We start from the raw sequence: 19590 nt of genomic DNA, 5'->3' as shown, positions 1-19590 counted from the left end.
GGACGTGGGAGGCCCAGGCTGCCGAGTCCTTCCCTCCCCGAGGCGCCGAGGGCCGGGCTGCGCTTTGGCGGCCGCGTGGGTGGCCGTGGCCGTGGCAGGCGGCTGGGCGCGGGGGTCGCAGGTGCATCTTGGGAGGGTCGGTGGCCTGAGTGGCGAGTGCCTGGGAGCCCTGCGCCGTGGGTGGCAGGTCTAGGCCTGGGGGCGTGGGCGGGCCGTCTGTGGGCGCTGTGGATGGGGGTGGGCCCAGAGGGGATGGGGTGGGGGTGCACGGAGCCTTCTGGAAGGCGGCCGATCGTCACTGACTCGGTGGTATGGAGGCAGAGAAGGGGTGTCTGGGCGCTGATCGCCGTCGAGGTGCCAGGGTGGGGGGCTCCGGACCTCGGCCTCGTAGCTGGGAGGGGAGGAAGGTCTGCGGCGGCCTCGCCGGGAGTCGCCCACCTGGGAGTGCGGGCCTGGGCGGTGGGGGAGGGGCGAACGCTGCCCGGCCGGGGGAGGTTTACGTGTTTCTGAGCAAGGCTGCCACTGACGGTGGCTTCGCCCAGGGGGCCGCTCTCCATCTCTGTCCGACCCCCTACAGACATGCTGCTTCTCAAGAAACAGACGGAAGACATCAGCAGTGTCTATGAGATCCGGGAGAAGCTCGGCTCGTGAGTGTGTGTGTGTGTGTCAATGAATGTAACGTGGTGTGTGTGTGTGTGTGTGTGTGAGCGAATGTGTGAGTGTGTGTGGGGGTGGATGGGTGGGATGGGACTGGGAGGGCCTCCCCACCTTCTTCAGCTAGGAGGGCCTTTCCCCCTGGGCACCTCTGCTTTCCCTCCCCTCCCCCTCCTTTCCTCCTCTTTGCCTCTCCCCCCCTCCCTTCCTGCCTCCCCCTCTCTGCCTCAGGGGCGCCTTCTCTGAGGTGGTGCTGGCCCAGGAGCGGGGCTCCTCACACCTTGTCGCCCTCAAGTGCATCCCCAAGAAGGCCCTTCGAGGCAAGGAGGCGCTGGTGGAGAACGAAATTGCCGTGCTCCGCAGGTGCGTGCTCACCCTTGGCCCTGGCCAGGCTGCTGCGGCTCAGGCCCGCAGTCCAGCACCCTGGGGCAGAGCGCCCGGCCTTTTCAGCATCCCCAGGAGCCCCTGGCCTGGGACTCTGCCTTGCTGGACCAGGCAGGGGTGGCCTGTGGTAGGGAAGGGGGGCAGAGGATGGAGGGAGAGAAGGGGGAGAAAGCCTTCCCTGGGGGCCGGGGACAAAGCCCTCGGGGCCCTGAGAGGCCCAGAGGGAGTTGCGGTGGCCCATAAGGGCTTTTGTGTTGCCATTGCAGGGTCAGCCACCCCAACATTGTGGCTCTGGAGGACGTCCACGAGAGCCCTTCCCACCTCTACCTGGCCATGGAGCTGTGAGGAGGGCAGGCTGGGCAGGCGGGGGCTTGGGCTGGGTGGTGAGTGGGCGCCGACAGGCCTGAATTAGCCGAGTCCTCACTGCCCCCAGGGTGACAGGGGGTGAGCTGTTTGACCGCATCATGGAACGTGGCTCCTACACGGAGAAGGACGCCAGCCACCTAGTGGGCCAGGTCCTGGGCGCCGTCTCCTACCTGCACAGCTTGGGGATCGTGCACCGAGACCTCAAGGTGCCCGCCTTCCTGCCCGTCCGCCCGGGGCCTCACCCTTCATCCCTGTGCACCAAGGGTCTGGGGCACTCGAAGGTGCCCAGTCCCAAGGGCCGTGCCGGGTCTGACCTGGCACTTTCTCTGGCGCCCGTGTGTCACAGCCTGAAAACCTCCTCTATGCTACACCCTTTGAGGACTCCAAGATCATGGTCTCTGACTTTGGCCTCTCCAAAATCCAGACCGGCAACATGCTAGGCACTGCCTGCGGGACCCCAGGATATGTGGGTCAGTGAGGGGGGGTGCGCCATGAGACTCACTGGGCCTGAGGGGGCTGCGGGACATGGTGCCAGGGGAAGGGTGGACGGTGGGTCATTCCTGGCAGCACTGAAGCCATGGTGCGCGTGCGCGCGGGTGTGTGTCTGTCTGTCTCTGGCCCCCAGCCCCGGAGCTCTTGGAGCAGAAACCCTATGGGAAGGCTGTGGATGTGTGGGCCCTGGGTGTCATCTCGTACATCTTGTGAGTGACCGCTGGGAAGGCTCCTCTTCTGCCTGCCTGCCTCCTGCTGGGTCGGGGAGGGCCCGGCAGCTGGGTGATTCATGTGTGGGTGCCAGGCTGTGTGGGTACCCCCCTTTCTACGACGAGAGCGATCCTGAACTCTTCAGCCAGATCCTGAGGGCCAACTACGAGTTTGACTCTCCCTTTTGGGATGACATCTCAGAATCAGGTGAACTTGAGGCTAGCCCTGAGCTCGGGGAGGGGGCAGTGACGAGGCGGGGCAGGGATGGGGTGGGCTGACCTGGAGTCCCCCACTCCAGCCAAAGACTTCATCCGGCACCTTCTGGAGCGAGACCCGCAGAAGAGGTTCACCTGCCAACAGGCCTTACAGCATCTTTGGTGAGTGGGGCCGCTGCCAAGCTCTCCAGGGACCGGAGGGACCCCACCCTCACAGACTCCCCCGCCACTGAGCCATGCCCTCTCACTAGGATCTCTGGGGACGCGGCCTTTGACAAGGACATCCTGGGCTCAGTTAGTGAGCAGATCCAGAAGAATTTTGCCCGGACCCACTGGAAGGTCAGTGTGGAGAGGGGCTGTCCCCGCCTCTCAGGGGGGACGGCCTGAGTTGTCAGTGGCCTCTGTGGTCCTCAGAGTCTTGGGGCCACGGCCTGACAACCCTCTCTCCCCACAGCGAGCGTTCAATGCCACTTCCTTCCTGCGTCACATCCGCAAGCTGGGGCAGAGCCCAGAGGGCGAGGAGGCCTCAGAGAGGAGAATGGCCAGCCACAGCCACCCCGGCTTCGGGTCTGCCCAGCCCTCCAAGTGGTGATGCCCAGGTGTGCGGGCGTGGGCCCTGCGCCCACGGGGAGCCGACTCCTGAGTGAACCGAGAGGGGGGTGGGCTCCGCGTGGCCCAGAGCCGAGCAGGGAGAGCCCCACAGAGCAGAAGACTGAGGGCGGAAGGTGGGGATGGAGGGAAGGAGCCGGGGTTCTGGGAGAAGCAGACCATAGAGGCCAGAGGGGGCTGGCGCCTGCAGGGATCACGAGGAGCCCACTGCTGCTGAGACCCGAGCCTGCGATCGAGAGGGGGTCGCAGGGCAGGCTGGGGGTGCCTCCTGACTGCCCCTTCCCCATGCTTCTCTCTCCTTCTGCCCCTCCCCACCCAGGCAGATGCTGAGGCCGAGGGCGCTGACTCCTGGACTCCCTTCCCGCGTGGGTGTGCCCTTTCAGTCCCCTCTCCCCAGCCCCAGGACCCCGGGCTGGCCTCTGCTGGAAAGTTGGAGATGTGTGGGTGTGGTGCATGGCGCCCCCATGTGCCACCCAGGCTCCGCCCTCACCTAGGGGCTGGCAGGGCACGTCCTCAGAGGCTCCGACCCACTCTCCCACCGCACCCGGGGCAGCTTTCCCCAGCGCGCCGCTCTGTGCTTTGCTGACTGTGGTGCTCCCGCTTGTGTCGTGGCCCTGCAACCCCCTCTAGTTTCCCCCAAATCAATAAAGAGAGACAGAGTAATGGGCCAGTGGTGCGCTGGAGGGAGGGCTAAGGGCCAGGGATGGTGGTCCAAGTGCGCAGCGGATGGATGTCACCTGTGGGAAGGAAACCAGGGAGGCTGGCCCCCTGCCCACTGGCCCCCCACCGTGCGGCCTCGCCCACTGCCCCCTCCCGGGCAGGCAAGTTCCCAGTTGTTCAAGAATTTCCTGTCCCTGTCCCCCCACAGTGCCGGCGAGAGGTGGCCTGGCCTCCCAGCTCTGCCACCCTAGCGGTCCGGCCTGCATGTGGCTGTGGCCTTGTGGGCTGCCAGCCGAGGGGGGTGGGTGGCAGGAGGCCAAACGGGGGTGGGAGGAGCGCTGTCTCTGGGCCCTTGGGGACCAGCTGCAGGGACAGACCGGGACGGGCTCACAGGCAAGTGGAGGCCCGCGGCAGCTGGGAGGGCGACCAGAGCCCTGGGCCGTGTCCCCCAGCCTCTCCCTTCCTTCCCCCAGCTTTGCGTGGCCCTGGCCAGACAGGGCGGTTCCAAGGGGCACCTTGTGCAGAAGGCTAGGGAGCCCGTGTCAGAAGGCGGAGGAGGGGCTCCTGAGCCAGGAGAGGGCGCCACTGAGGCCCCGACTCTGTACTGTATTGTGGCTTTGGAACTCCTGTGCTCCAGGGTGGGGGAGGGGAGGGGAAGACAACATGGGACACTGAGGCTGGGTCGGTTATGGCTTGGGACGTGAAGGGCGGCGGCCAGTCTTCTGGCCTGTGTGGTGCCTGACCCTTGCAACCCCATTCTGGGTGGGCCAAGGCTCCAGAACCCTGCTTTCCAGGACCCCCAAGCGTCTCCTGGCCCTGCTGGGCCTGCCTCCTTCCTTCCTCCGTTAGGGGAAGAGCCCAACCCAGAGCAGAGGAAGCCCCCCCAAAGCCCCAGGCGAGCTGCGTCTGTCAGCCCCCAGGGCGGTGCAGGACTGAGATCATTCTGTCAGCCTTTAGGTCCGAAAGGAGGCAGTTAGACCCAAAGTAGCACTGGTCTGGGTCTCGGCGGGGGGAGTGGGGGGAGGCCTGGAGCAGCGTTTGGGGTTGGAGCCAGGGGGCTGGCTTCCACCAAGAAGCAAGGCGGGCACAGTGCGCCTCCAGATAGCTGGGGATGGGCCCAGCACGGGCGGGCATGCCCCCATCATTCCCGGGCACCCAAATAGGGCAGCTTTCTCCTCCTAGCCTCCTCCAGCCCTTCCTGCCCCACACTGCCCCATGCACAGCCCTCACGGGCCCCTGAGCCCAGGCAGGTCTGGGGTGGGGGGTGGGGAGCAGTTTCCTTTCCTGCCCCCATGGCTACTTCTAGGTCATCCTTTGCTCCAGGCTTTTGGGACGAATAACCCAGTCCTACCACGCCTGCTCTCCTTTCTCTGCCTGCGGTCCAAGGGACCTGAGGCGGCCAGCACCCTGGCCAAGTCTCAACAGCTCCATCTCCCCGCCTCCAATGACCTGATGGGCCTCCCCTTAGCTCCCACTTGGGCCACTGTCATTCCCTGTCCTGCCACCTCTGACGTCCTAACACTGGACTCTCATGACACCTACCTGTTCTTGTTTTGTCCATCAAATACTGATTCGGCCTCTACTTTGTGTCAGCCGCTGGACCCATCGTGCGAGGCACCTGGCCTCGTGAAGGAGGCCCTGGAATGGAGGGGTGGGCTTACTCTGATGATAAGAACAACCTGAGTGGGGGAAGTAGTGTACTGGGTGCTGACGGAGCCCTGGACACGAGCGCCGGAGCCAGCCTTGCTGGGGTCACCCTCGTTGGCAGATGGCCATATCATCACCCTGCGCACTTGGAGCTTCCGCTCCGCCCGTTCTGAGCGAGGGTGCGGTTTGGCCTCCGACCAGCAGGAGGCGCCATGGCTACATCTAAAAAACCGTCCATCAGCCCTCCCGGTTTTTCACCACCTGGGGCAGCTGCTCGAGACCTGTCCTCTCCTCCAGTGCCCTCCCTCCCCCCGCCCAACGCCCCGAGATCAGGCCCTGGCAAACTCCTTACGTGGGAGAGAGGTTCTGCCCTGCCCATCTGGGAGCCAGGACATAGAGGGACCCCCAGGTCAAGCACAGGCAGCATCCTTTCATCCCCCGGAGGCCTTACCATCCCAGGGGGCAGTTTCTGAGAGGAAAGCTTTGGGTCACCTGGGTGCCTAGGCCGTGAGTCTGGCCTCCTGGGAGAGAGGAGGGGCTGGTGCAGCCACAGGCAGGAGCTGGGAGGGGTGGAGGAGAGGGCGAGGGGGGCGCCTCTGTGAGCGCCTCTCTGGCTTGCGGAACAACAGGTGCTCAGGCCTGGCAGAATAAGGGCTGGACCGCAGTCTGTGAGCAGTGGTGAGCCGCCAGAGGGGTAGCAGGTGCTGGGCTCGGACAGCCGGAAAAAGTGGGGCGCTGTGAGCTGGGAATGGGTCCAGGTGCCAGGGAGCAGCCCAGAAATGAGAGGTTCTGGACCGCACAGTGTGGGTCACACACTGTGTCTTGGTGGAAACCTGTGCGTGGCGGGGTTTCTGGAGATGCTCAACCTGTGAGTTCACGCTGCCAAGGGGGACACTGGGTGTGTGTGTGGGGGATGGTCCTGGGAGCTCCTTAGGGACCAGTGATAGGCTGGGGGTGGGGACTGAAGGAGCCGTCCCCGGTGGCCCATACTTTTGGGACCAGTTACCAAGAGCGGTTCAATGGGTGGGTTTGGGGGAGAGATGAGATTGGGTTTGGACATGGTAATTTGAGGTGCCCAAAGGGGCACGGAAGTAGAGCAAGAGGGATGTGGATCTAGCTTTACATGAATGCCCTGCTGTATGCCAGGCACTGTTCCAGAGACCTTCATATGTGGTAACGCAAACCTCTCCTTATCATCTCCACTTTGCATTTGGGGAAACTGGGGCACAGAGAGGCCAAGCAACTGCACCAAGGCCACACAGCCTTGTGCTCTACCCTCCCGCCGGCCTCTGTGCAGGTGAGGAGGGCTTGGTGGCAGCCTGAGGGTGTGTGCAGGGACTTGAGGAGAGGGCGTTCTCCACCATTCTCCGTGCGAGTGCGCGGTGGCGGTGTGAGGAAAGAGGGCGCGACCTGGACCTTGGCTCCATTTCATTACATTTCTTGGGAAATGGGAACCTGGAGGTCTTTCCACAGTGGCAGAGGTGGACAATGGGATGTGAGCCCTAGAAAGACCGCTCTGGAGTGTAGGGCGAGAGATGGGGTGGGGCAGGCGTCAGGGACGCCTGTCTGGGGGGAAGAGATGGAGAGAGCCGGCGCCTGGGGCTGGACAGATGGAGAGCTCCTGTAGCGGCTGAATGCAGGGGAGAGTGTGAAGGACTTGAACCCAGGGGAGAAGCAGGCCTGTTCGGGAGGTGAAGGGGCCGGTGAGGCCTCAGCCCCGCCTGCCAGCCAGTGCGTGGCACAGGGCAGCCCTCTGATCTCAGCTCTGTGTTCTCCACCGAATCTCAGCTCTGTCCGGGCGGGTCCTGCCTCCATCCCTGTCTCCTCAGGTGGGCAAGACATGAAGTGGGGACTACTTGGGAAATACCGAATAACCCGGTTTGGTTGATTGAGGGCAGTGGCGAGATGTGGCTATAGATTGGCCTGGAGAGCGAACTTTCTCAAGAGGGCACTGGGGAGCCATCGGAGGGCTACTTGGAGGCAGCGCGGTGACAGGATTACATTTTTGCTTTCGGGCGCCTGGGGGCTCAGTCGGTTGAGCGTCCAACTTCGGCTCAGGTCATAATCTCACAGTTCGTGGGTTCCAGCCCCGTGTCAGGCTCTGACAGCTCAGAGCCTGGAGCCTGCTTCGGATTCTGTGTCTCCCTCTCTCTCTGCCCCACGTCTGCTCACGCCCTGGCTCTCTCTGTCTCAAAAATAGATAAACATTAAAAGATTTTAACAAAAACCAAAAACAAACAAAAAAAGAGAGAGAGAGAGAGAGAGAGGGAGGTTTTCAGTATTTTTCAACCCTATCAGACCCTTGGTGATAAATATCAAACTGTCATCTGCAGATCTTGTCCTGCAGGCCTGAGAGGGTTTTGGTAGTCCTGCTCAGGCCCGGGAGCCAAGCCCGCCTCACACGATGCCCCGCGCAGAGGCCTGATGGCTCCTTGTCAGTTTATCCTTGTGGTTCCTTCATCTATTGCTTCCCGTCTTCTAAGTCAGGTCATTAAGTGCGGATGAATTTAGAATTGCTCTAGATTTCAGGTGAGTTGCGTATTCGGTCAAAATGTAGTGACATGCTTTCATACTGTGATGCTTTCCCTTCTAGTTCTCCTGGCCTGATAGCAACACAGGCTGGTATATCTTGTTTAATCATTTTCCTTTCAGAGTTAGAATTCGTTTTATTTTTAGCGTGATATTATTCACATATAAAATTCACCCTTTAAAATGTACAATTTATTGGTATTGGCTAAGGTGTGCAACTGTCACCACGATCTAATTCTGCAACATTTTGGTCACCCTCCCCCCCAAAATCCCTGTAGCCGCTAGTGGTCACTCCCCATTTCCCCCAATATCCCTGCCCCCCAGGTCCCCAGCAACCAGTAGCCTACATTCCGTCTCTGCGGATGTGCATATTCTGATAGTTTACAGAAGTGCGACCATACGTACATATGTGGCCCTTTGTGTCTGGCGTAATGGTTTTGAGGTCAGCCCCGCTGTGGCCCGCGAGAGTACTTCGCTTCCGCTCTTACAGCTGAGTGATGTTCCATTGTATGGAGACACCACATTTTGTTTCTCCCCACGCCAATTAATGGATGTTTGAGTTGTACCCACCTTTTGACGTTGTGAATAATGCTGCTGTGAACATTTCTATGCAAGTGTTTGAATGGACATATATGTTCAGTTATGTTATTTGATAGCATTCACCTATGAAGGCTTCTGGGTTTGGATTTCCTCTACGGGAATGTTAATCATCCTAATATCAGTGTAGTTAACAGCGTTCTGTTCGTTTCCGGTGCACAACCTGGTGACTGATTCACCAGTGCCGCGCCCCGCCCCGCGCTCCTCCCAAGTGCGCCCGCCTCCCCGCTGGTCATCGCCGGTGTGGTCTCAGATACGGCTAAAAGTCTGTTTCTTGCTTTGTCTCTCTCTTTTTGTTTTGCTCGGTTTTGTTTTGTTTTTGTTTCTAATACTCCACATATGACTGAAACCCTATGGTATTCGTCTTCATCTGACTGACTTCTTTCACTTAGCGTTATACCCTCTAGCTCCACGCCCGTAGTTGCAAAGGGCGGGACCTCCTTTTTATGGCGGAGTAATATTCTCCCGTGTATTTTTACCACATCGGCTTTGTCCGTTCATCTATCGACAGACACTGGGCTGCTTCCGTACTTTGGCTATTGTAAATGACGATGGTATAAACATAGGGATGCATGTGTTTCTTTGAATTAGTAGTTTTGTATTTTTTAGATCAATATCCAATGGTGCAGTTACTAGGTGGTACGGTAACTCTATTTGTAGCTTTTTGAGGAAGCTCCGTTCTGTTTTTCCAAAGTGGCCGCACCAGTTTGCATTCCCACCAAGAGTGTGCGAGTCCCTTTTTCTGTCCGCATCCCCGCGGACACTTGTTTCTCGTGTTGTTCATGTCAGCCGTTCTGACAGGTGGGAGGCGGCACCTCATTGTAGTTTTGCTTTGCATTTCCCTGATGATGAGTGTTGCTGAGCCTCTTTTCCTGTGTCTGCTGGCCATCTGGATGTCTTCTATGGAGAAACGTCTGTTTATTTCTTCTGCTGTGGGAACATTTTAAATTACTAAATCAGTTGCTTATTGTAAGTCTATCCAGATTTTGTTTCTTTAACGTCAATTTTGGTTATTTGTATCTTTCTAAGACTTTGTCCATTTCACCTGAATTGTCTGATTTGTTGCCATAGAGTTGTCAAAACATTGCCGTAGAGTCCTTCAAATTTCTGTAGCTCAGTAGTAATGTCCCCCTTTGCACTGATCGTGCTAATCTTTTTTCTCAATCACTTTAGGTAAAATCAATTTAGTTGACCTTTTCAAGGAAAAAACTTGATTTTATCAATTTTCTCTCTTTTTCTTCTATTTTCGTTTTCGCTCATTTCTACAGTAATCTTATGTCGGCTTGCTTTAGATTTGGTTTGCTTTTCTTTTTCTAGGTTACTAAGGTAGATTATTAGGCTGGTGACTTGAGATTTCAGTTTTGCCGGTAGAAGCATTTAAAGCTATAGATTTCCTTCTAAGTACCGCTTTAGCTGTATCCCATAATTTTGATGTGTTGAATTTTCATTTTCATTCTGTTCAAAGTATTTTGTAATTTCCCTTGTAATTTTTTCTTTGACTTGTGGGGGTTGTTTAGAAGTGCTTTGTTCAACTTCCAAATATTTTTGAATTTCCTAGATGTCTTTCTCTTTTTGATTTCTGATTTAATTCTGTTGTGGTCACAGAACGTGTTTTGTATTATCTCAATCCTCCTAGATATATTGAAAGTTATTTTATGGTCTCCATTATAGCCGATCCTAGAAACTGTTCCATACATATTTGAAAAGAGTGAGTACACTGCATTTGTTGACTGCACTGTTCCATAGATTTTAGTTAGGTCAAACTTGTTGATAGTGTTGTTCAAGTTTTCTGTATCTTGCTGATTTTCTTTCTAGTTTTATCAGGTATTGAAAGTGGAGTATTGAAATCTCCAACTTTAATAGTTCAATGGTCTCTTTATCCTTTCTGTCAGTTTTTGCCTTAAGTGTTGTTAGATGTGTATATGTTTATAATTGTTATATCTTTGTGATGCATTGACCGCTTTGTCACTATGTAATGTCCCTTTTTTCTTTAATGATAGCTTTGGCCTTAAAGTCTATTTTATCTGACATTAATATAGCCACTCCAGCTCTCTTATGGTTATTGTTTGCATGATATCTTTTTTCTTTTCTTGTTTTTTAAAATTTATTTATTTATTTAGAGATGGGGGAGCGGAAGGAAGAGATGGATAGAGAGAATCCCAAGCAAGCTCTGCACCATCAGTATGGAACCTGAGGTGGGGCTCTAACCCATGAACCACGAGATCATGACCTGAGCCAAAATCAAGAGTCAGACACTCACACTTCTGAGCCACCCAAACACCCCATGATATATTTTTCTATCCTTTCACTTTTAAGCTATTTTTATCTTGAATCTCAGATTCGTCTTTTTAAAACAATGTGTAGTGTTGAATCTTGCTTTTTTGAATCTCTGACTTTTGATTTGGGTGTTTAGACCATGCACATTTACTGTAATGATCAATGTAGTTGGGTTTACATTTGCCATTTTGCTATTTGTTTCCTATATATCTCTATTCTTTTTTGTTCCTCTTTTCTTACTGCCTTCTCTTGTAGTAAATATTTTTAGTATACCATTTTATTTTCTGTGTTGATTTTTTAACTATATATTTAAAAAGAATTTTTTTAGTTTATTTTTTGAGAGAGAGAGCAGCAGAGAGGCAGAGAGAGGTAGAGAGAGAGAATTCCAAGCAAGCTCTGCACCATCAGTATGGAACCTGAGGTGGGGCTCTAACCCATGAACCACGAGATCATGACCTGAGCCAAAATCAAGAGTTGGATGCTTAACTGACTGAGCCACCCAGGCTCCCGTAACTATATATTTTTTGAATTACAATTGCATTCCAATATGCCTCTTAACTAATCACAATATAGTTTGTATTAATACTCAATTTTGGTAAAAAGTAGAGGCTTTGTTCCAATATAGCAGCATTCCTTCCTTCCTTTTTGTGCTGCTGATATTATGTATATTACACATAGAGGTTATAAACCCAACAATACAATATAATGGTTATTGCTCTCTTTATACAGTCTTATGTCTTTTAAAGAAGTTAAATGAGGAAATAAATATTGAGACTTTCATATTAGCACACATAGTAATAATTATTGTCAGTGTTCTTCATTTCTTCCGGTGAATTCAAGTTACCAACGGGTGTCAGCCTGAAGGACTTCTTTTAGTATTTCCTGTAAGAAGTATACTAGTGTGAATTTCCTTAGTCTTCGTATATTTGGGAACGTGTCTCTTTTTTAACCTCCCACTTTAAATTATTTTTAAGAATTCATTTTTAAGTAATCTCTACACCCAACATGGGGCTTGAACTCACAACCCCCGATATTAAGATCATTTGCTCTACTGACTGAGACAGTCATGTGCCCCATTTAACCTTCAACTTAACATTTTTTAAATGTTTATTTAGTTTATTATTTTTTTATTTTTTAATGTTTTATTTATTTTTGAGAGAGAGGGAGAGAGAGATAGCATGAGCAGGGGAAGGTCAGAGAAAGAGGGAGACACAGAATCCAAAGACAGGCTCCGGGCTCCGAGCTAGTTGTCAGCACAGAGCCTGACCCAAGGCTCGAACCCATGAACTGTGAGTTGGCCGATTAACCGACTGAGCCACCCAGGTGCCTCGATTTTTATTTAGTTTTGAGAGAGATACAGAGTGTGAACGGGGAGGGACAGGGAGGGTGGGAGACACAGAATCTGAAGCAGGCTCCAGGCGGGGCTTGAACCCTGAACCATGAGATCATGACCTGTGCTGATGTCAGACACTTAACCGACTGAGCCACCCAGACACCCCTAACCTTCAACTTTTAAAAGGAAACTTTTGCTAGATATAGAATTAATAGTGTGTGTTCCCAGTTCTTTGATTATGTCACTCCATTATCTTTTGGCCTCTGTTGTTTCCGATGAGAAATTAACTGCTAATTTCATTGTTCCATTCTGCATGGGTCTTTTTCCTCTTATGGCTTTCGGGATGGATTATCTCTGGCTTTTATCTTTGACTATGAAGTGCCTACGACTAGCCCTATTTGTGTTTATCTTACCTGGTGTTCATTGGACTTCCTGGGTCTGATTGATGTTTCTCATAAAATTTTGGGTGTTTCTGCCATTATATCTTTAAATGTTTATTTTGCCCCTTTTCTCTCTCTTCTTCAAAGCATCTCATAACACACATTGTATTTTTTTAAGTTTTTATTTATTTATTTTGGAAGACAGAGAGAGAGAGAAGGGGAGGCGCAGAGAGAGGCCGGGGAGAGAATCCCAAGCAGGATCCATGCTGTCAGAGCAGAGCCCAACACTGGGCTCGAACTCATTAACCATGAGATCATGACCTGAGCCTAAATCAAGAGCCAGACACTTAACTGACTAAGCCCCCCAGGCGCCCCTGAAAATTGAACATTTTGTATAATATTTTCCTGCACTGCTGATTTCTGATATTCCCTTTCCCCCTAGACCTTGTTGTTTTTGCTGTGTGTGTGTGTGTGTGTGTGTGTGTGTGTGTGTGTTGTCACTTGTTTGCTTGTTTGTCGTGTAACTTTTCTGGACTAAACCTGTGAAATCTGTCCCCTACACTGTGCTGTCACTTGTGTCTGCTTTTTTTTTTTTTTTTAATATTCTAGTTTAAAAACGTAAGCCTGGCCTGTAGGGGCTGCCCAGTGTCTGCCTAGCTTAGTGGCCAGCCATCGACTGGACGGAAAGCTTCAGGCAGTGAGGCTTGTGCCCGTGCCGGCGGGTCTGTGCAGGAGCAGAGTTCTCTGCTCTATTTTCAGCTATTTGGGTTTTCTTTCCTCTGGGCCCTTAGGTGTCTCCTCTGTGCGTGTGTGTAGGCTTCTTCATGCTCTGCTTCGCCAGGGACAGGCTCGCCCGCACCCACAGTCACAGTCTCAGTCTAGTGGGCTCAGTCGTTGGCCCCCCGGCCCTCCAAGGAGTCACTTGTACTGCGAACGCCCATGGATGTGGGCATTACTCGGCCCTGCGGCCTGGGTTAGCCTTCCTCCACCTGGGCAGAGAGGCTGCGGGTCTTCACAGGCTGCCTTGCCCTCACAGAAGCCGCGTGCCAAACCGAGCTGGGAGGGGTGGGTGCAGTCCTGCGCCAGAACGCCACAGATACCCGAAGTGCGGCTCCTCACTTTATTGCATACTTTTGGTTGATTTCCAGATCATCAAGGTTGTTGTTGTCCAGTTTGTCCAACTTTATAGTTGTTTTCTTTCCCCTTAAGTAAACTCTACTCCCAACATGGGGCTTGAACTTACAACCACAGGATCAAGTCACATGCTCTGCTGACTGAGCCAGCCAGGCACCCCCTTATAGTTGGGTTTTTTGGAGATTATTATTTTTAAAAAACTTAAAATTTTTTTAAACGTTTATTTGTTTTTTGGGGGGGGGCAGAGCACGACTGGGGGAGGAGCAGAGAGAGAGAAGGAGACACCGAATGCAAAGCAGCTCCAGGCTCCGAGCTGTCAGCATGGAGCCCGACGCCGGGTTCCAAATCACCAACCATGAGATTATGGCTTGAGCTGAAGTCGGCACTCAACTGACTGAGCCACCCAGGTGCCCCGGTGTTGAGTTTGCTAAGTTATTTATGGATTTTGTACATTAACCCTTTATCTGACACATCATTTGCAAATATCTTCTCCCATTCTGTCAGTTGCCTTTTAGTTTTGCTGATTGTTTCCTTCAGTGTGCAGAAGCTTTTTATCTTGATGAGCTCCCAATAGTTCATTTTTGCTTTTGTTTCCCTTGCCTCTGGACGTGTGTCAAGTAAGAAGTTGCTGCAGTTGAGGTCAAAGAGGTTGTTGCCTGTTTTCTCCTGTAGGATTTTGATGGCTTCCCGTCTTACCTGTAGGTCTATCATTCATTTTGAATTTATTTTTGCGCCTGGTGTAATCAGTCCAGGTTCACTCTGCAGCTCGCTGTCCAGCTCTCCCCACACCATTTGCTGAAGAGACTGTCCTTTTTCCTTTGGATACTCTTTCCTGCTTTGCCAAAGATGAGTTGGCCATACGTTTGTGGGTCCATTTCTGGGTTCTCTACTCTGTTCCATTGATCTGAGTGTCCGTTTCTGTGCCAGATCCATACTGTCCTGATGACAGCTGTGTAACACAGCTGGAAGCCCGGGATTGTGATGCCTCCAGCTTTGGTTTTCCTTTTCAGGATTGCTTTCGCTATTCGGGTCTTTTCTGGTTCCACACAAATTTTAGGATTGTTTGTTCTAGTCTGTGCAAGATGCTGGTGGTATTTTTGGTGTTATTTTGATAGGGATTGCTATGCCTCGATCCTTTAAACTAAAAATTTCAGCTTGCGGCTCTAAATTCTCAAAGGCGAAATGTCCCTTTTATTCCTCAACTTCAACCCAGGTCCAAGGTCAAAATAAGCAAATATGCTCACCTCTTTTAGTCACCAATTGTAGTAGTTTTCTGCTGCTGTTGTGTCGAGTTGCCACAAATTTAGTGGGTTTTTAAAAAATGTTTTATTTTATTTTTGAGACAGAGAGAGAGCATGAGTGGGGAGGGGCAGAGAGAGAGGGAGACACAGAATCCAAAGCAGGCTCCAGGCTCTGAGCTGTCAGCACAGAGCCCGACTCGGGGCTCGAACCCATGAACCATGAGATCATGACCTGAGCCGAAGGGTGACGCTTAACCGACTGAGCTCCCCAGGCGCCCCTCAAGATCCTTGACTTAATCACACCTGCGATGTCCTTTTTGCCACGTAAGGTAACATATCCATAGGGGTGGCCATCTTGGGGGGCCGGTAATGTGCGAACTACACTTACTGACAGACAGCATTGTCCTTCAAGAGTGCTGGCTTTATGTGGGGGCCGAGGCCTCACCTCCTGGCTCCCTGGGGTGGCGTTGGAGAGGTACAGGGAGAGGGCGTCCGAGGAGGAGGGCAGCCTGCGCTCCTGCCCCCTGGGGCTGGAGCTAACTCAGCAGCGGCCTTACTCCTCTGGACTCAAGGGCCCTCGTTGTTTCTGACCTTAGAGCCTTCCTCTTATTTTCCCACCAGCTTAGCCGTTCATTCCAACGGTTTGAGGGGCTCCGGTGCAGGAGGGTTTCCCTGGACACACGGTCCGCACTGCTCCGAAGTCCTCACTGTGCCCTCTTGCCCTGTCTCCACGGTTGTAAGGACCACTTCAGCCTCGGTGTGCGAAGGCACCGGGGTCCCAGAGCTGAGGTCAGGGAGCCGGGGAGGAGCCCACCTCCTCTGTCACTGTAGGGGGCCCAGCGGCCTCCGTGGGTCCTCCCTGCCCCCATCCTGGGACGCCACAGTCCAAGGACCAAACTGTGTCAGCCAGAGGGACACGAGTCTGCCCCACCCCCGCGCGGCTCACGTCCTTCTGTGGCCCCCGTCGCCTCACACTGAGGCTTGGCTCTGACTTGGGGCTCAGCCGCCAAACCCTGTGGTCACGGCTGGATCCCCACTCCCCTGCCCTGCCCACCGCCCCAGGCACCCAGCCCCATTGGGGTCTGCTGTTTAGTGTCTTCCCTCCGGCTCCTCCAGGAAGGCAGGCGTCTGTGGCTCACTGCTGTGTCCCAGGCCCTAGCGGTGTGTGGCCCAGAGCCGCGGCGCCGTGGGTCCTGAGTGGATGTGCAGCTCGGCAGGAGGCTGGGCCAACAGGCAGAGTGGGTTCGAGATGGGGAATAACGCCATGGGGGCGGCGTGGCGCTCGGGTCCCCCCCAGCCCAGCAGCACAGCGTGGCACCACCTCTCCCTCCCACCTTCCCCCAAACCCTCCGCGGTGCTCCCTGCTCCCGAGGCAGCGCTCTCTGTTCAGTATCTTACATAAACTGTTTATTCAAGAACAATTCAAGAAAGCAACTGCGGTGTGGATTCCCAAGGGTGAGATGGATGGTGCCCGGCCGGGTGGGTAAGCAGGCCGGTGTGCGGGTGTGAGCACTTCGTGAGCACCACGAAGAGCGCGCGCGGCCATGAATGACTCTGTATGTGCGGCTTGGCCCCTTCCCCACCCCCACCCCAACCACCCGTGGCCATGTGGGAGTCACTGCAGCAAAATCCAGGCCTTCTTCTTTCCCTCCCCTCCCCCAGCTCTTGCTCTGAGACCCCCGTCTCCTCTGGCAGCACTTTGAGCACCCTCAGTCACAAAGAGCCCCAGTGATCCCGTTAAGACATCTGGGGGAAGAGGGGGAAAAAAGCATCTTTTCAAACGTCAAGTGGATAAACAGGGCGCCAGATGTGTGGCCAGGAACCCGCTCGGCAGCTCCCGGGCCAGCGCCCTCCCCTGTGGTGCCCAGCGAGGAGCCGCCCAGAGAGGGGCTGTCTGGGGCACCTCCAAGCCCTCGGCCCCAGACGGCCAATCCCGTGGCGGAGAAGCAGGGAGGTGACCACACTGGTGGAGAACCTCCTCCCCATAAGCAGCCGTCTGGGGACAGGGATGGTCTAGGAGCGGGTCCCTGCAGCGAATGAGGTGGCCAGGCCGGGCACACGCCCCTACTGAAGGGGGAAGCTGCAGGAAGGCTCAAGGCCCAGGACCAGGCAGCCACTTGGAATGGTCCCTTGGAATGGGAATCTACCCAACCCCACCCCGAAAGAAAAAAGTAACAGTCGCAGAAGAGGCAGGTTCTGGAGCGTGGTTCCGCCTGAAAGCGGCGCGGGTCAGGCTGGCGGCCCCGGGCCCTGCTTATAGGCACATTTGCTAGGATTCCCGCGGATGGTTTACGTGGGTACGGCGGGTCTCTCCCCAGGCCACCCATGAGGTATTGCGCTCTCCCCCCATCCCCAACTCCCTGCCTCCCCCTTCTGCCTCTCCCCTCCCCTCCCCCCCACGTGGGTGGTCAGAGGCACCCATGGGGGCTGGACCGGGGCCCTATGTGGGGTCCAGCTCAAAGACAGCATCGCTGGCGGGGGTGGTGAAGAAGGAGGGCGGGTCCGAGGCAGCAGACTCCTGTCCTCCGCTGCTGCGCTCCCGGGCGCGCCGCTCCTCCAGCCGCAGGCTGCGCTCCAAGTCCAGCAGCTGCCCCATGAAGTTGAAGTTGGGTGAGATGTTGGACTTCTTCCGCTTGACCAGGTCGTAGGCGTCGTTGAGTGAGAGGTGGCGCTTCTGCATGAGGTAGGCCACGGTGACGGTGACAGAGCGGCTGACGCCTGCCAGGCAGTGAACGAGCACCCCGCAGTTCTGGGACAAGGCCTCATCTAGATGGGGGCGGAGTGGGGGTCAGTGGGACGTGCGGGCCCGCTCCGCACTCTGGGAGCCAGGCAGCGCTGGCCGGCACTGGCCTCGGAGCCCTGTCTGGCCCGAGAGGTCCAGGGGCTTTCGCTGGTGGCCTCCGGGAGCTGGCGTCAGCACTACCCGACCCCAGAGGCGCCGGTCCAGTTTTGGGCTCTGCAGATGGCAGTTAAGTGCATCATGGAGCCCTCATGGGGGAGTGAGAGAGGCCAGGATCCAGGCTTGGGAGGCAGGGGGAGCCCGAGCAGACTCACCAATGAACGCGATGGCCTCAGGAAAAAACTGGGACAGGTTCTGGCTCCAGTGGTCTGAGATGGGGATCTGCTTGTAGTGAAACTCGCCGTTCTTCTCGAAGAGGTTAGGCAGGTTGGGGGTGACGTTGAGGATGTAGCGGATGCCCAGCTTGGCCAAGCTCTCCACGTTGGCCGAATCCCGAGCACTGCCCAGGTAGAGGTTGGGCAGGATCTGGACAGGGAAGGATGGAAGCAGCCCCCCTGGGGGCGGCGTGGCACCCTCTGAATCCAGGCCGCAGCTCATGGAGTCGCGGTCAGGCTCGGATTCTGCATCGGAGCAGTCAGAGCCCAGGCACAGGCCGCCCAGCCCCACCACTGGGCTGGGCACTGGTGCTGTGCTTGGGCCACCACGGCTGCTGAGGCTGGTCTCACACAGGTGGGGACACTCTGCCTGGAATCTGCTGAAGCCACCTGGGAGGGGACAGGGGGACAGTCCTGTCGATCTGGCCACCCGGACAGCCAAGCACCCCTGGTTGGGGATATGGAGATGGCCCGAAATGACTCCAATACCCGCAGCCCGGCCCTCGGCGCCTCGGGGAGAGAAGGACTCGGCAGCCTGGGCCTCCCACGTCCCGAGCTGCGTGGGCCACGCCGGGCTTGACAGAGGGAACTGAAAAGTCAGCAACCTGGGGTGCTTGGGTGGCTCATCTGGTGAAGCTTCCGACTTCGGCTCAGGTCATGATCTCACAGCTTGTGAGTATGAGCCCTGAGTCAGACTCTGCGCTGACAGCCCAGCGCCTGGAGCCTGCTTCAGATTCTGTGTCTCCCTCTGTCTCTGCCCCTCCCCTGCTCATGGTCTGCCTCTCTCTCTCTCTCAAAAATAGATAAACATTTTTAAAAAATAAAAAAAAGAGGAAAGGCTCAGATGTAAGTTCTCTTCCTGGGTGCCCCCTCCCATCCAGCTCAACCAGGAGCACCCCAAGAGGCAGGAGCCTGGGAGAGAGCACGAGATTCCACCTGGATCGATTCAAAGTCCCAAGGAGTGAGCATCTCGTTCGAGTACAGCTAACTATTTTTCCGGGCTCGGTGTGGGGCCTGGGCAGCCAACACTTCATGTTTCTGTATCCCCGAGCGTTCAGAATGGAGCAAGGGTCCCATGACTCGCCTTGATGGGGAGGTGGGGAGCCGGCTCTGTGGGTTCCTGGGAGCCCTGTCCCTACTCTGGGCCTCTGAATGCGTGTTTGGCTCATCAAGGAGCCAACAGGCCTGTATTTCCATCGCCCCAGCCGTGACTGTGCTGGGACGGATCTCTGCTTCCTCCTGCCCTCACGGCTTCTCTCTCTCTCTCTCCCCTGCCCCAATCCGGAGTCTCGTGGAGCAGGATTTGTCCTCCTGTGGCCCCTGCCTCCTTTGCCCACGGCAGAGCAGCTGCGGGGGTTGGTGACATCCTCCCTGGGAAATTGGAGGCCCGCACTTGGTACTCCATTCTCGAGCATCCCCTGAGCCAGTACAGGTCATCCCAATTCTCCCCATTTTCCAGACTCTGAAACTGAGGCTCTCCAGGGTGAAGGGCTTGCTCAGGGGTGTGGGGTACGGGGACCGGCTCTCACCTCGACGCTAAGTAAAATAAGGCAGGGCTTGCCCAGGGACAAAGGAATCAGGAGTCCCTTTGGAAGCTGTGGCCCTGCTTGCCTCCAGGGACCCGGGGTCCTTCCCAGGCCGGTGTCCCCGCGCCAGCGCCCGCACGTACCCTGTAGGTAGTATGCCAGGTAGCCTTCTTCTCGCAGCTTCTGGAGCAGGGTGCCCAGCACCGAGTCGGCCTCCCACTC

General features: G+C 55.3%; 2 protein-coding genes across 5 annotated transcripts in view; one reads left to right on the top strand and one right to left on the bottom strand.

Annotated features, from left to right (window-relative positions):
- PNCK (pregnancy up-regulated nonubiquitous CaM kinase) overlaps positions 1–3597 on the top strand; it is a 12069-nt gene extending 8472 nt beyond the window's left edge. The window contains exons 1-12 of one of the 4 annotated variants that reach the window (XM_029929916.1): positions 25–121; positions 578–647; positions 886–1017; positions 1305–1379; positions 1472–1610; positions 1751–1874; positions 2030–2105; positions 2201–2313; positions 2405–2483; positions 2573–2660; positions 2776–2920; positions 3250–3597. In XM_029929916.1, the coding sequence (XP_029785776.1) occupies positions 580–647; positions 886–1017; positions 1305–1379; positions 1472–1610; positions 1751–1874; positions 2030–2105; positions 2201–2313; positions 2405–2483; positions 2573–2660; positions 2776–2913 (1032 nt within the window). In that variant the 5' untranslated portion in view covers positions 25–121; positions 578–579 and the 3' untranslated portion in view covers positions 2914–2920; positions 3250–3597. Of the gene's footprint in view, positions 1–24; positions 122–165; positions 188–332; positions 355–577; positions 648–885; positions 1018–1304; positions 1380–1471; positions 1611–1750; positions 1875–2029; positions 2106–2200; positions 2314–2404; positions 2484–2572; positions 2661–2775; positions 2921–3249 lie in introns of those variants that run through there. The other 3 variants (XM_029929918.1, XM_029929915.1, XM_029929917.1) reach the window with 3 other exon arrangements.
- Positions 3598–17120: 13523 nt separating this feature from the next.
- Positions 17121–19590, bottom strand: part of DUSP9 (dual specificity phosphatase 9) — an 8256-nt gene continuing 5786 nt past the window's right edge. Inside the window, 3 exon segments of the mRNA XM_029931020.1 lie at positions 17121–17494; positions 17783–18232; positions 19512–19590. The exon segment at positions 19512–19590 is cut by the window's right edge and continues 101 nt beyond it. Coding sequence (XP_029786880.1) covers positions 17169–17494; positions 17783–18232; positions 19512–19590 — 855 coding nt within the window. The 3' untranslated portion in view covers positions 17121–17168.

The sequence above is a fragment of the Suricata suricatta genome, chromosome X, assembly GCF_006229205.1.
Source record: "Suricata suricatta isolate VVHF042 chromosome X, meerkat_22Aug2017_6uvM2_HiC, whole genome shotgun sequence".
Classification (NCBI taxonomy): domain Eukaryota; kingdom Metazoa; phylum Chordata; class Mammalia; order Carnivora; family Herpestidae; genus Suricata; species Suricata suricatta.
The sequence above is the reverse complement of the archived record's forward strand: the minus strand, read 5'-3'. Positions and strand labels throughout refer to the sequence as shown.